Source organism: Culex pipiens, chromosome 2 (assembly GCF_016801865.2).
Source record: "Culex pipiens pallens isolate TS chromosome 2, TS_CPP_V2, whole genome shotgun sequence".
Lineage (NCBI taxonomy): Eukaryota > Metazoa > Arthropoda > Insecta > Diptera > Culicidae > Culex > Culex pipiens.
Genome location: NC_068938.1, coordinates 17555244 through 17572257, shown reverse-complemented (window position 1 = coordinate 17572257; position 17014 = coordinate 17555244). Strand labels below are relative to the sequence as shown.

Below are 17014 nucleotides of genomic sequence, written 5' to 3'. Positions count from 1 at the left end.
AATGTTAAAAAAACACTTTCTCTACTCCTTTAATACAAACTAGCTGGTAAAATAAAGAAAAAAAATGACGAACGAGTTTCTTCAACAAATACATTGATAACTTAATATGAAAATCTTGGAAAACTTTTTTGCATACATTACATTAAAATTTTACAATTCATCTCAATAATTATACCACAAACCAAGTGATGGTATAAATGATTTGCTGATTTTTATACTCCTTGAATTTTTGCACCCAAGCCCCCCCCAAACAAAAATCCTGGCTACGGCCCTGAATAGACATCACACCTTCTTTTCAGACTGAATTTACTAACTAACGGGACAAACACAGAAAACCCAGAGGAGATGGGCGGGAATCGAACCCGAGCCCCTTAGCACACATGAGGGATCGGCAGCCGAAGCCGCTAACCACCACGCCACGGGGTCCTCTGTTTTTTTAATGTTTTCAAAAAAAATGAGCTAGTTGTGTTTTATTTCAAAAAACTGTCAAAAACAAACAAAAGTTTTTGCGGTGCAGTACATTGGCATTTCATAAAAATTGCTTACATTTTTTAAGATTGTTTATAAGACGTCGTCTTCCATTGACATTTTTATGTTAATTTTTTTTGTCCCCTTATTTTGCTTAACAATCTAATAAGGGTTGGGGGCCACATAAACTTTGATTTTTTTTTTTTGCAGCGGCCTAACATTATCTTAATTTTTTTTTTCAAAAAATCACTAGTTGGTCTAAGATGTTTGCCCATTTTTTAATTTTCTGAGAGACATAAATTTAAGTTTGAAAAGGTTCATTCAGTAGAAAATTCTTAATCATTTAAGTTTATGTACTTCAAATTTGATTGAACTCGCAAGGCGAACCAATAATTTTCTTTAATTATTTATTTAAAAAAATGGTTTTCACAAATTGATTTTTTCATCATTGAAGCATAACAAAAACAACAAAAATCTAACAACTGATATAAAATAAATTCATCAAAAATGCTTATCGAAAATTCATCAAAACAAATTTAATTGAAAAATTGTAAAGTTTCAATTTTGTAAAATCCCTTTATTTAAACATTATATTTTGAAAACTGAAAGTTTTTTTTTTCACATATTTGAGACAAATTTAGAGGGTGAAATTGAATAAATGAAATTATTTGTTACATCCAAAGACAATCAAAAAAAAACTTAAAGCTTAAAATTAGCATGACGTGTCAATAGTAATGCTAATTTAAAACCTGACCCGTGAGCCACTAAACATCAACTTTGAATTTGACAACGTGTTTAATCTATTTTGAAAAATTGTTCGAAAATTAATAAAACGTACGTTGAACAAACATAAATGAAATTCCTACTGATAAATCAATCAACTCGGCTTCCCCTTAAAACCCCCAAAGCAAGTCAATCGAAACCACACGGCGCATTTCTAATACCCACTTAATAAGTAAGGAAATATTCCCAAACTCGAGAAATATTTAAGCAATTTATTACGCTGCGTACCCAGACGACGGAGGACACCCAATCCTCCTCCTGCTCCGATGATAAATTATTCTAGGCTCGTCGTCTGAAGAAAAACCCAAGATGCCACCGCCATCTCCGCGTAGAAATCGAACCCTTCGCCTCATTTTCCGGGGAAGGGTTGAAAAATGGAAAACTCAACAATTCACAGTGAAAATGCTTCGAATTTCGAATTCTTCCATTTGAAGTGATTCTCCTTACCGTGCCTGCAAAAGTGTCTAGTGTCTTATTTATTTGCGACGTCTTGAAGCCGCTGCCGTGATACGCCACCAGATCCGTAATATCGATGGGACCAATGCTCTTCGAGGATATGTTGGCTTCGTCTAGCTCTTGCGGCGAGGGTGATGATGATGGTATCATGTTGCATCACGGCGCAAGGATTTTTCCCCGCGTGAGGAGCACTGCTGCCTCGTATATCATTTTGACAAAATCCAGACCAGACGAAGACTGATGAGCGTTTCTTGGAGATTGCTGAACGACCCTCTCCAAGTTGTGACGGCGAAATCTGGGTTAGGCTGAAGAATTGGGTCATTTATTTTCGATGAAACAAAATCGAGCAAATTGGCATTTCAATTTTCTGTGAAGTGTTTGAAGTCTTTATTACACGTCAAAATCACATTTCTCGATTGCCACAGGCAATCGTTTTGAAATAAAACGAGAAAAACACTTTTTCTCACCTGAAGAAAAGCCGAACACCCACCGATCGACGTCAAACTCAGTTTCCCAACCCACCTCCAACTCACAAAAAGACGCCGGTGTGTTTGTTGCGCGAAATAATCGCAAGTTTGTGCGCCACTCAAAAATTGGATTCGCAAAGTGGCAGCACCAACGGAATGATCTGGATGACGACGGAGACACGATACTTAGTGCGCCCCGTCCACATCGAGAGCAGTTTGGCCGGGGGCAGATCTGTGTTTTCGCGAGCCAAGAAGCGGGATGCAAACAGCTCAGGTAATGGAAGGAAAATATAAACCTAATTAGCGGACAACGGATCGGTTGTTTGTGATTTGCGAACGGTTTTGTGGATGTCTTGGAGGGGTGGAGGAAAGCGTATCTTTTTTGTCCGCAAAGAAATGGTAAATATTTTGAAGTGGACATCAATTGGAAAATTTATAAAAAAACGGTTCTTCTATCCAATTGAAATAGAAATAAATATAAATATCAACAAAAAAAGGCAAAAACTTCAAAATATTTGCAACTGAAAATAAAAAAAAGAAAAAAATACGCTTAGTTGTCGACTTTTCTGAAATTTTCCGATTTATTTCTTCAAACTTACAAATTTTATTTAAAATTGAAGATTTTTGCAATCATCCAAAATGAATCGATTATCACATTTTTACTACTGCTAAAACAAACAAAATATCAAAAGCTTTTGCAGTGAATTGAAGAATTACATTACAGAAAAACAGAATTTGTCTTGATTAAAAAAAAATATATTGTTTTCAAAAAGATTGAAAATTTTTACGAACATTTAAAATCGGACCATTAATTGCTGAGATATCGACATTACAAAATGATGGGTTATTTGGGTGAGACTTAGAAAACATCAATTTTCTTGTTTAAACCTTTGCATGACAATATCTCAGCAACTAATGGTCGTATCAACAAAGTTAATAAAAGCAAAATATAGAGAATTTTCTCAGCTTTTCAAGCCTAAAAAGGGCTCTAACTTGAAAACGGTGCACTTTATCAAAATTTCACTAAAATAATTTTGATTGAAAATTTGATTTACATCGATAAATGAAGTTGAAAAATTATTGCGACCATTATTTCGATTTTTTGAAAATATCTGTATTGATTGAAAAAATCATAACTCGGTCAAAGATTGTTTGCACATTCTGGAAATTTCTGCAAAGTTGGCATTTGATGTCCCCTAAAAGATATCAGAAAATAAAAAAAATGTTTTTTTTGCAGTTCATATTTAGTAACAAAAAGTGAAATAAAAAAAATTACCTTTTATTATTTTTTTCCAGTGTAGTCCTTATCCATGCATGCACTTTGCCGAAGACACGAAATCGGTGAAAAAATTGCTTCAAAAGATACAGATTTTTAATATCCATATATAATTTTTGCATGGACAGCTGCCAAATTTGTATGGGAAATCACTCCAAAAAGATTGCAAAATGATTGAAATGTGATTCATTTTCCCATTTCCAATTTCAAACTGTTCGGTTTCAAATTTGGAAATTTTTTGACATCTTGAAAACATAGAAACCCAAAAATCGTAAAATAATATTTTTTACAGTAAAAAATAACATAGAAATCTCCAATTTAAAAATTCTTTCAAAGTCACTTGGGAGATGTGGTTTCAAAGTGCATTTTATTTTTTTATTATAAAGCAATTCCAGCTCAATTCAGGAATTTTTCTAGTACTTTTGTAACCGACCCTCTCCGATTTCAATGAAATTTTGTAGACATGTTATACTAGGCCTATATAAGCCATTTTTGTGTATATGAGCCAATAGTACTCGAAAATAACATTTGAGAAGGGCGTAAGTTATTTAAATATTTTTGTATTTTGCAATTTAAAAATTACTGTATCTCGAAGCCGTTGCATCATATCAAAAAGTGGTCATAGACAAACTTGTAGGAAATTGGACGGGCTTTCTGAAAAAATACACTGAAACAAAAATACACGCCACTTCTTTGAGATTTTTCAGTTTTTAATTTTGAATTTGATGGTGTATCACGATTTTTTTTCCCTCAATTTTTTTGAGAAAATAGCCTAAAATGTTACAAAAAGACTCTCGAAAAATGCAGGATGGTATGTCTCTCCTAAAAAAAAAGACAAAAATCATTTACAACAACTGTTTTTTTTTGAAACGTGGTCTAAACGTAATTTTTTTCAAAATCAATAGTGGAAATCGATTTCCCAGACAATTTTACATAAAAGTCTCCATATTGACCACTGTCCTAACCCAAGTAACATTTTAGGTTTTAAGTAGGCCATAAAAGCCTATTTAGGCCGTATGAGGGTTTCCAGAACCATGATAAAACCTGTAAGTTTAAAAATGTTTCTAGGGAAGTCCAATCCTTGGGAAGATACAGCGGTTTTAAAAATAAAAATGTTGAAAAAATAGGTTTTTTGATGGTTTTTGGCAACTTCTATATGACAGACTTGATTTTTCAGTGTCGAAAGTATTTTATACGGAATGCTCGTCGAATTTCTCATAAGTTTGTCTTTGACCACATTTCAATTGAATGTATGGGCTTACAGATATAAGTTTAATTACATTGCTCATAACTGTAAATAGATTTTTTTTTCAGTGTGGTAGAAACCTGGATAGTAAATAAGCTTACTTTAATAATAAGACAAGTCAAATTGAAAAACTGTCATAGGCAGTTTTGAAAGAAAGCAAATTTCACAAAAAATATTAAACGACAACAATTTTTTTATGGTTTCATTAATGCTTGTTTACAAAATCAAGAAACAATTGTCAATAGATACTGTTCTCAATAATTCGGAAGTATACAAATCCTCATTTTTTTATTAATTATAATCTTTAAAAATCTGTAAGAAGAAAAACAACCTCTTCAAAAAAATAAATAAATAAATAAATAAAGAATGGTTGCTAATCGAAATAATCCCAAAAATCATAAACATTCTTCAAAAATATATGCAAATAGTAAAAAAAATGCACATTTTTGAAAGAACCATAAAACTCAAAAAAAAACTAAAACTAAAGCAAACATATTCAAGAATTGCTCTGATTTTTAAAAATATCCCAAGTAACATTTTTTCCAGGATTTCTACAAGAGCTCTTCAAGTACTCTTCCAAACTCCTGAAGATGTTTTGAAGAGAATTTTATCCTACCGCGGTCCAAGCTGTTATGCTGTAGCTATCTTGAAGAGCTCTTGTAGAACTCCTGGAAAAAAATGTTACTTGGGATAAAAGTTAAAAAAAAGGCAATACAATTTGTAGTTATTGTCTGCTATATCATTTAATACCATTAAAAATTCAATTAAAAAGAGAGGGGGTAGGTGGGAAAGTTATCAAAGAACTTCACAAATTTCATAAGAAAATCTGAAATAATTGTTTGTGTTTTAAAAAAAAGCTAATTTGATTGGCAGAAACTTTTAAAAACATTGAATTTCCATAGAATCCTCACTCCCTCTAAGGAATGCTAAATTCACAAATTGAGAAACAATGCTCTAACTCGTTTTCAACTGAAACCAAATTAGATTTGTGATGGATTGAAAATAAAATGATATCTACAAAAAAAGCTATGATTTCAAAAAACATTCCATCATCTAAAATGCAAAAAAAAAACTAAATATTTGTCACATGCCTCAAATTCTAAATTTTTAAAACATTTCCGCAAAGCACATGTTAATAGCCCTCCCAAGTTGACAGGTTCGTTTTCCAGTTTAATGCCGACATAAAAGCATTCTGAGCAGCAACAACAACTAAATAGAGAAAAAAAAGTTGGCGATTTCCGCGCGCTTCTACACTACCAGCAGCAAACGGTTTATTTTTATTTGCCGATCTCCGCCGACATGTTCGAACTAACCAACTGTGGCATATTGTATTTCATAAGAGATGCGATGCTGCACACAGCGGTGTGTGACTGTTTGTGTTTGTGCGTTTGTGAGTAAGATAAATATAATATTTCTTTTTCCGCGATTGCAGATCTTCCGATTTGCAACGAAAACAAGCAAATACCGGTGTGTTGTTGGGGGAAAATAACATAAATAAACAATTGCGATACATTTTCCAATGCTTGAAGATGTATTAGCATTAAAAGTGTCTCTCCGATTTTTACTTGATTTTTAGAATGATAATGTTAGGAAACGGGTTGACAGTCACTGGAAAACCCGCAAACCGCAGCTACTGAGTTGAGACAACAAGTATCAGATTTTGTGGTCGACTCTCGATTAATTCTCGTATATCACAAAGAGTACTTTGTTATTTGTGGCTCACACGGAACTTGAGAATACTTAAGTGTGACATTGACAAATTACACACCCTTCATTTAATCTATGAAGAACGTTGATGACGTCAACCTTTACTAGACTACTAAATTAAGCAATTCCTAATAATAATTTCACGCCACATTGCACCTGGTCAGTGTTTATTTGAGCCGACACCAGCCTCATCCAACAATAAGCACATCGATATAATATTCGGAAATAGGGACCAATGTATCAATAAAATGAAGTATTAATCACTTTGACCCAGAATCGATGTTCTACGGGAAAGCGACGCAGAAATAACATCAACCAGTAATGCGACTTTGACGATACTTTTGATGATGATGATGCTGATAATGCTGCGCGATGGCAGACAGACTACTGCTGGGAGCTTTTATTGCACCATCTTAATATCGAATATTGTTTACTAGGAATGTCCACGCCCGGCTGACGGACTGGCGGCTGCTGTCACGTGGCTACTTCCGACAAGGATCTGGTGCTTGAATAACCGACGTTCGATCCATGCGAAGTTACATGACCCAAGAATTTCATAGTATTATAAGTCATGATAAGATGTACCCATTCCCGGATGTAATAAAACCATGATTTTTTTTGTGTGTGGATCAATCTATAAACTGTTGACCTAACAAAACCCCTACCGAATCATCTCATTCATAAAAGTTCGTATGGCTTATGATACATAAAGTTGCACACAAATTGTGGCACGTTTTCTGTAAATAATAGGATGTGCTCGAGATCCAATATAATTCTGCAAACTGTTTATGAGACTGAGTCGATTGTTGATCATAAAAAAAATAAACAGTCAATTATCCATAGATTAACGGAAAAAATAGGTACCGTGGCACAGTTTCCAAATATTTTAACAAAACATATTGTCCATTTAAGGGGTTACATACATGCAAATCTGCAAGAATGTCAGAGGTTGGTATTTGCAAACATTTTAACTATTTTCCAAATCTGTTTCAGGGTATTGAAATGTACATTTTCATCCGTTAACAAAATAAATTTGAAGACATTTGGTTGAATCATTGCTGAGCTGAGCTATTTGAAAATAGCAGTTTCAAAAAACGGGTGCACCGATATCTCAACACTGCGTTGACCAAATCGGCTCAAAATTTTGGTGAAGTCTCTTTGAATCAGTCCCGTGTGCATGACGAAGGTCGATTTTTAAAAACATTATTCAAAAAAAAGAAGATATTTTTTTTTGTTTTTCATATAAAAAAAAGTACAGTTTTTGATTTTTATATTTTTATAAAAGAGCAAATTTTAAAAATCCAGCTTCGTCATGCACATGGGATATGTCTTGAGAGTATTCACCTCAAATTTCAGCCAATTCGGTCCATAACATCTCGAGATATTGTGGCACTCGTAAATCTTTTCGGTGTTTCGAGAAAAACGCTCAGAAAATTTGACAGTCCGCTTTGCGCATGGCAAAATTTTGAGTTTAAATTATCTCCTACTCAGTTTATTCATGAAATTTCTTCATGAAACTTTCAGGAGTGAATGAAAATCATCTTTTTAGTGAATTCAATATGTTTTTTGTAATATGATTTTTTTTATTTCTCACATGTATAAAACCCCTTAATCATATACCGTACACCAGAGAGACATTTTTTTGAGCAAAATAGCAAATAGAGCGTAGTAGAAAAAAAATCGAAGTATCTCGTGAAGCAGTTTTAACAAATTTCAAAATTTTTTGAGAGCAATTTAACTATAGAGCAATTCCAGCTCAAATCAGAAATTTTTCTGGTACTTTTGTACCCGACCCTCTCTGATTTCAATGAAACTTTGTAGACCTGTTATCCTAGTCCTATATGAGCCATTTTTGTGTATATGGAGCCAATAGTACTCGAAAATAACATTTGAGGAGGGCGTAAGGTATTTACATATTTTTGTATTTTGTAATTTTAAAATTACTGTATCTCGAAGCCGTTGCGTCGTATCAAAAAGTGGTCAAAGACAAACTTGTAGGAAATTGGACGGGCTTTCTGAAAAAAATACACTGAAACAAAAATACACGCCACATCTATGAGATTTTTTGATTTTTAAGTCTAAAACTGAAATTTAAAGGTGATGTCACGATTTTTTTTCGTTCAAATTTTTTGAGGAAATAGCTTAGAATGTTACAAAAAGACTCACAAAAAATGCAGGATGGTATGTCTCTTCTTAAAAAAATAAAAAAAATCATTTACTAAAACTGTTTTTTTTTTTGAAAAGTGGTCTAAACGTCATTTTTTTTTTAAAACCAGTAGTGGGGATCGATTCTCCATAAAAGTCTTACATAAAAGTCTCGATATTGACCATTGTCCTATGTCCAATCCTTGGGAAGATGCAGCGGTTTTGAAAATAAAAATGTTGAAAAAATGGTTTTTTTTTTTTGTGGTTTTTAGCAATTTATGGGAAATTAGACGAGCTTTCCGGTAAAAATATTTACGAGACTGAAAAACCAAGTCTGTCATATAGAAATTGCCAAAAACCACAAAAAAAAACCCGTTTTTTCAACATTTTTATTTTTAAAACCGCTGTATCTTCCCAAGGATTGGATATAGGACAATGTTTCAGTTATTTTTCCCTTATTATGGTAATAAGAAAAAGTGATATCATTTTTAAATAAGAAGGTTTAAGAATAGTACAAACAGGCTTCAAAACTATCTTTATGATTTTTATTTGTTTCATCTTATCTAATCGAACACAAGCGCAGCCAGTCGAAGAAAGCATCCGGGAAGAACTTATGGTTAGATTACGCCTCAAGTTCCTTCTTGTCATTATTAATGATTGCCCACCTGGTTCCATGCGTTTTTTGTTTATATTCAAAGTTCAATTATAGTCAAATAATTTCAAGGAGACCGGCCGGGAATCGAACCCGGAACCTTCCGCTTATTAGGCGGGAGCTGTAGCCATTAAGCCACGGGCCGGTCCATGATTTTTATTTGTTTTAAGAGCAATAAATTTCTCAGCAAACGTGTGATTTTATTTCCAAATCTGGTTTAAATGAAAAAACAAATCGACATGGATTCATGAAAATGTCTTTTTTATTCTATTGAAATTATTTTTATTCTTAACTGAACCTCAAATTTACGTTTGCTTGAATAAAAACATCCTAAATAATGTATGTAAAACCACTATTTATTGTTAATTGGTCAGTATGGTACTTTACTTATTTAGCAGCAACGTTCAAACAAATATTAACAACTCATGAAAATGAATTTCGGCATCAATCAATGAGTTTGTACACTCCTGCAATATGTTTGTCATCCACACTTTTAACAATTTCATAGAGGATGTCAATTGATTGTATTTTCAACAGCATCATTATTTTTGCAATTCCATGGTCAATAAAATGCTGCATATTTTTTAAATAAATGACTGAATTTATTTAGGAAAATCGGAGACAAACTTGAAACTTTGGAATGTTATAGATATTGGATGTAAACCAATTTCCGTCTAACTAGTCTAGGATTTCTATACAAACAAATTGATCTGTAAATCTTTTTAATAACATCTTGCAAAGTTGATGTTAATGATTAAAAAAATGAGCAAACATATATGCCGTTTCCATGCCTGAATTTCATTAGCTCATTTGAATAAAATATCTGATTTGGAAATAAATCAGTTTATATTTTTTTTTTAAATAAGGATTCATCAAACTTTAAACTTTCGTTTGACTAAAGAAATGACTCCAGCATAAATTACGGCTTCTATTATAATTTCACAACAATTAAATATGCAAAAAGAGGTTTGAGAGATATGCCATTTGAACTTATTTCCAACTCAAATTTGTCAAAAATAAAAAAAATGATTAAAATCTTACTTTCTGTTACAAAACACTGACTGTAAATCTTAGAACAACTTGAAATAATTTCAATATTTACTTGCATGAAAAGAAAATCTTTTGAATAATTTACTCAAAACAGGTCAATTTTAATGATTGACAAATTTTATAAATCTAATATTGAAAAAAAAAATTTTTTTCGATGCTCGTTAAGTTACTTTGGAGATTCATGTGCCAAAAAACCATTAAAGAAATTGAACTATAGTAAAATATACCGTAAACATTGTTGACCAATTCGAATTTGTAAAAAATACTCATAATTAAACAGAATAATCCCCAAAAAGCCAGTTTCATGCCATTTATATTATATCAACAACTTTTTTAAAATTTCTTCCATTTTTGATACAAACATTTAAATTCATAATAAGACAAGAAAATCAACATCTTCTTATATGACTTTTAAAAACTGTTTAATTTTGATTCAATTACTTTTTGGGCGAAAAATTTAAATTGGATTTTTACGTTAGAAATCTTTGCGAGACCATTTCTTTTAAAAGCCGAAACGATTTTACATTGCATTTAGTTGAAAAAAAAGAGTATTTTTTTAGATCTTTAAAAACGTTAACAAAATTGGTTACTAAGAAGTAATCCGTTAAATTTCATGGAACGTTATTCTGAAATAATAAAATCAGTTATGAAATGCTTTCGGAATCCTAACTGAAATTCCAAGAAGTATCGACGCCCAGCCAGGAAGAACGCCAAGCGTGTGCCAACCATTTGCTCCTCAAAGTAAACTTATAAGCTCCTCTCACCCCCTCTCAAGATTCCTCCCATCACACTCTTTTCACAGCAGCTCAAGAGGGGGAGCGGGGAAGGGGGACCTGATGCTGCTAAAACTGATAAGCCCACACGCTTTCGCCACCCCCTCTCAGCCCCCATTCATTCGGGTTATCAGCTGGACCATAATGGCGTAGGCTAATCTGTGCCATCATCCGGGATCATCACAGGAAGGGGGAGGGGAAGTGGGTGAAGAGGGGGCAGGGAGTCGTTTGTTTTGACGCCGTCCGATGTCGCTCTAGGTTTGACGAGTCAGCCAAATGATGAAAAAGGGATTTGCGCAACTTGTGCTGAGAGCTTATGGGCTTGAATCTTCCAGTGGTGGGATGGTGGGTGGGAAGAGAGTTATTCTGTGGGTTTGGAAAAGTGTGGGAAAATGAGTGTGTGCGTGGGCGGATCCGGAAGGAAAGCAGCTGCGGTCGAGATAATATTTTGATTGTTTGGTTAAGCTGAAGGTCACTGAGCTGCTTATCGAGTTCGGTTGAAAGGAAGATAAATTAGTACGAAATTTGATAAGTTATTTACTTTGAGTTGGAGCGAACCAACGTGACTTGTTATTTTAAATCAATATTTATTAGTTTATTAAAGGAATTTTGATAAATTTCAGTAACAACCATGCATCAACATCTTTTCACTTTAATAAAGCGTGATACAGAATGCTATTAGAAACTAATGAAAATTCCAGATTCCTCTAACGGTTTGGACATCGTTAAACCAAAAAGATTACCTACAGATGTTGATCCATCTTCGTATATTTGTCTTTTTATATCGAATCATTTGCTCGTAGACATTAATGAAGTGACATTTGTGTCCTTAAACAATGTTTGACCAATTGAAAAAAATAAATAAGTATGAGCTCATAAAAACATACAAACATAATAAAATTTCACAAAATGTAAACGTTGTCCAAATTCTAACCTCTACTAAATGCATAATATTGCGAAATTCCCGTTGACTTTTCCAACAAAAGAGTTAACACGCCACAGTCGGAAACACGCCAAAACAACCAAGTCGTAGTACTACGGTCCTCCCTCCCGGGGGACCGGGAGGAAAGTCGAGTACTGTCTGCCTCAATAGAGCACAATGAATTGACGATGACGACGCGACACGCGTACTACGGAAAAAAAACTTTTAATGATTTCCACACACACACCTACACAGACAGAGAAAGAAAACCAAGCGAAAAAGTTTTTCTACTTTTCATCATCAATTAGTGCCATAGACAATGATTAGAAAAAAATGTTGCAGAAACTCATAAAACAACATTACAAAATAAATATACAAAACCATGTCCATTTGTCTGTGGCACGTTACCTGTACTCGGCGAAGGTCGAACGTTGATTAAATTCGCGTGAGTTCAAAGCTCCACTGGGAGAAGGTCAGCGGCACCTTCGCTGCCAAGTGGGAGGAAAATTGCGCACTTTTAAAGTTAAATTTTTCTTCTTATCAAACTGTAACGTAGCGATAGGTCATGTCACGACGTGTAAACTGATGACGACAGCTCAACGCTTTTGGCGTTTGAAGAAAGAAACATTGCCCAACTGGGTCAATTAGAAAGGTCGAAAAGTTGTTGAGCGAAAAAACGGGGCGAAAACATCACTCTAAATTGACCTTTTTCTGTTCATTTGCTTGCAGCGATGGTCGTTAGGTTCATCACGAAACGCTTCATCGGCGAGTACGATCCGAATCTGGAGAAGGTGTACAGCTTCCACACCCTGGTCGACAACGAGTTTGTGCAGTTTGACATCCTGGACGCGGCCGGACAGCCAAATGTAAGTTTTCGACTTTATAGGGAAAACAACTTGTATTTCCATCGGATACCTTATGTTGCATATAGGCACTTTGACGTTTGATTTAAACTCTAAAGAAGCATTTTAAATTGTAATCCAGAAATAAATATCTCCGGAGGAAGATAATGCACTAAATTGTATTTATTATTCAAAATATCAAATTATTTGCACATTTTATTTTTTTAATTTTTGATGAACCACAAAATACATTATGCATAACTAAGGATGTAACACTACCGCAAAATAGCATAATTTTCAATGAATTTATGAAAGTAGTTTTTTTTCCTAATGTGTTATGTTTTTTTCCCGACCTTGGATCCCAAAATTCTAAATTTGCAAAAAGCCCAATTTGATTAAAAATTAAAAAATAAACATTTTAATTTTAAATAGTTCTCACTCGATTGTACATGTTCTTTTTTGAAAAATTAAATTTTCAGCAAAAATTGTGTGTGCCCCCTGATTTTTTGAAAAAAAAACATTGAAAGGGGGAAGACAGAAACTTGAAATGAAACTTGCAATGCAACACTAAAATTAAAAAAAAGTCATGTCTTGCGCTAGAGTTCTGTGCAAATTTCGGTACCGTAAATTTGAATTTAGAAACAATTGTCATTTTTGGAAAAGGCTTATTTTGTTTTAGTGAGATTTCGACACGAGTTCTATATGCAAAATAAAATTTATGACTTAACTATTTTTTTTATAAAGGGTCTAGTTTCTAAGATTTTTGAATTTTCGAAAATATACTTTAAAATGCTTATTTAAAGTATATTTTTGAAAATGTTCAAGTTTAACTAAAAAAAACTTTATGATAGAAAAGCATAATGAGCAGTTCTCTAGGATTTCGGTCATTCGATTTTTTTTTGTATTTTTTAATCCGACTGAAACTTTTTTGGTGCCTTCGGTATGCCCAAAGAAGCCATTTTGCATCATTAGTTTTTCCATATAATTTTCCATATAAATTTCGCAGCTGTCCATACAAAAATGATGTATGAAAATTAAAAAAAAATGATACACGGCAAAAAAAATTTGGTGATTTTTTTATTTAACTTTTTATCACTAAAACTTGATTTGCAAAAAAAACACTATTTTTAATTTTTTTTATTTTTTGATATGTTTTAGAGGACATAAAATGCCAACTTTTCAGAAATTTCCAGGCTGTGCAAAAAATCATTGACCGAGTTATGATTTTTTTAATCTACACTGATTTTTTCAAAAAATCGAAATATTGGTCGAAAAATATTTTCAACTTCATTTTTCGATGTAAAATCAAATTGTAAGAAGCGACCGCGTGGTCCCGTTTGGTTGGTTGCACACACACACATTTTTCGATGTAAAATCAAATTTGCAATCAAAAAAGTACTCTAGTAAAATTTTGATAAAGTGCACTGTTTTCAAGTTAAATCCATATTTAGGTGGCTTTTTTTTAAATAGTCGCAGTTTTTCATTTTTTTAAATTAGTGCACATGTTTGCACACTTTAGGAAAAAATATTTTTGAAGAGCTGAGAAAATTCTCTATATTTTGCTTCTTCGGACTTTGTTGATACGACCTTTAGTTGCTGAGATATTGCAATGCAAAGGTTTAAAAACAGGAAAATTGATGTTTTCTAAGTCTCACCCAAACAGCCCACCATTTTTTAATGTCGATATCTCAGCCACTTATGGTCCGATTTTCAATGTTAATTTATAAAACATTTGTAAAATTTTCCGATCTTTTCGAAAACATTATTTTCAAAATTTTCAAATCAAGACTAACATTTCAAAAGGGCCAAACATTCAATATTACACCCTTTTAAAATGTTAGTCTTGATTTTGAAATTTGAAAAAAATGTTTTCGAAAAGATCGGAAAATTTCACAAATGTTTCATATATTAACATTGAAAATCGGACCATTAGTTGCTGAGATATCGACATTAAAAAATGGTGGGCTGTTTGGGTGAGACTTAGAAAACATCAATTTTCCTGTTTTTAAACCTTTGCATTGCAATATCTCAGCAACTAAAGGTCGTATCAACAAAGTCCGAAGAAGCAAAATATAGAGAAATTTCTCAGCTTTTCAAAAATATTTTTTCCTGAAGTGTGCAAACATGTGCACTAATTTAAAAAATGAAAAACTGCGACTATTTTCAAAAAAGTCACCTAAATATGGATTTAACTTGAAAACAAAATTTTACTAGAGTACTTTTTGATTGCAAATTTGATTTTACATCGAAAAATTAAGTTGAAAAAAATTTGCGACCAATATTTCGATTTTTTTTTTAAATCTGTGTTGATTCAAAAAATCATAACTCGGTCAAAGATTTTTTGCCCATTCTGGAAATTTCTGAAAAGATGGCATTGTATGTCCTCTAAAACATATAAAAAAATAAAAAAAATTAAAAATAGTGTTTTTTCGCAAATCAAGTTTTAGTTAAACTAAGTTAAATTAAAAATCACCAATTTTTCTTTTACCGTGTATCATTTTTTTTTTCAGTGTAGTCCATATCCATACCTACATGTTTGTCGAAGACACCATATCGATCAAAAAATTCCTTCAACAGATACAGATTTTTGAATTTTCACATATCATTTTTGTATGGACAGCTGCCAAATTTGTATGGAAAATTATATGGACAAACCAATGATGAAAAATGGCTTCTTTGGGCATACCGAAAGCACCAAAAAAATTTCATCCGGATTAAAAAATACAAAAATTAAAATTAAAGAAAAAAGACCGATTTCGTAGAGAACTGCTCAATAGCAAAATTAAATTAAATAACTCTATAGTTTTCCTTTGTTTTTTTTTATTTTTCTTTATTTTTTTTTAATTTTTTTTATTTTTTATTTTAAACTGAAACCATTAAATTGGGTTTTGTGTTGCGCAAAATGTGACAATATTTTCTTCTGCCTTTTATAAAATGACTGGTCTAATAGTAGTTTATGCAACAAGTTGCAAAAAGAAGATTACGTGGTTTACCGAGTTGGATAAATACGACGAGTGCTGAAAAAAATCTAATTTTGCAACGAGTTGCTGGGGTCAATTTTTTGAAAAAATGCCAAACTTTGAAGGTCTATGCTATGCTTCAGGATGCTTCAAATTTCAATGTTATATAGGATCTGGCCTACACGCCAATGATGTTGAACTAAAACGCTCCAGTGGCCAAAATGCCTCAAAAAGTGATATTTTTGAAAAAAATCTTTTTTTACGGGTTAAATTCCATTTAAAATTCAAATGCAAAGTGCCGACTCCTGTTACGTCCAATCATGCTCATATTTTGGATTTGGGCTCAGTATGCCCACCGGAACAAACCCTTGGATGCCCGCCAAATAGTCATTTTTGTTACATCCTAATCAATACTTTGGAAAAAGATTTTTCGGACGATTTGGATTTGGAGGACTAAGGGACCATCCATAAACCACGTGGACACTTTTTTGAGAATCTCCTTCCCCCCCCCCCTCCCCTTCGTGGACAATTGTCCATACAAAAAAAAACCTTTTTATAAACAAATTTAAAAATAAATTGAAAAAAATAATTTCTAATTTTATTAAACTCTTTTTTATCTTAGAAATAAGATTTTTTTATTTTTTTATAAACAGGTTTCGTTTACATGACAATTTTTACAGAAACCCAAAATATGACCAAAAATCGTTATTTTGACAATTTGGCTCAAGCAGATTTAGCAGACAAACTTACACATCAAGCAGAGCTTCTGCACCAAGATTTTTGCAGGATTGGGTCCGTGAGTTTGACAATTTGGGAATAAGAAGACATCAACTTCTTTGGCACCCTTAAGTATACCGCTGATATCCTTTTTGTATTGCTAGATCTCCCCTTTCGAAGGCAACGTGACCCATAATATTCGGCTAAGGAATTAAAAAGATATTTGAGTTTAAAAATTGAATCTTTTGAATATGCCAAAATTGGCTGTAACATTTGACCCTGAAGTCAATTTGTTTTTCTTATGGGAAAATGTTTTCTAAATGTGTTCAGAACATCACTGTGCTCTTAAAAAAAACGCTATTCACAAAATCATTCGTAAAAGGCGAAGATTGCGAGATAAACTGTTGGTGTCTTCGATCAAGCTGCTTGGATTGACATTCCCAACAACTTTCAAAAAAATATTAGTGGAATGTTTGATTTTGAAAATCACCCAAATCTTGCCCCTTTTTATTTGCAAGAACTCTTCTGAAGATACCAAAGTTCAAAATTT

At 32.8% G+C, this 17014-nt stretch overlaps 1 protein-coding gene across 1 annotated transcript in view; it reads left to right on the top strand.

Moving 5' to 3' along the window:
• The window catches only part of LOC120419468 (ras-like protein family member 11B), a 36167-nt gene that overhangs the window by 9727 nt on the left and 9426 nt on the right, over positions 1-17014 (top strand). Inside the window, exon 2 of the mRNA XM_039582154.2 lies at positions 12675-12811. Within this exon, the coding sequence (XP_039438088.1) occupies positions 12675-12811 (137 nt within the window). The remainder of the gene's footprint in view (positions 1-12674; positions 12812-17014) is intronic.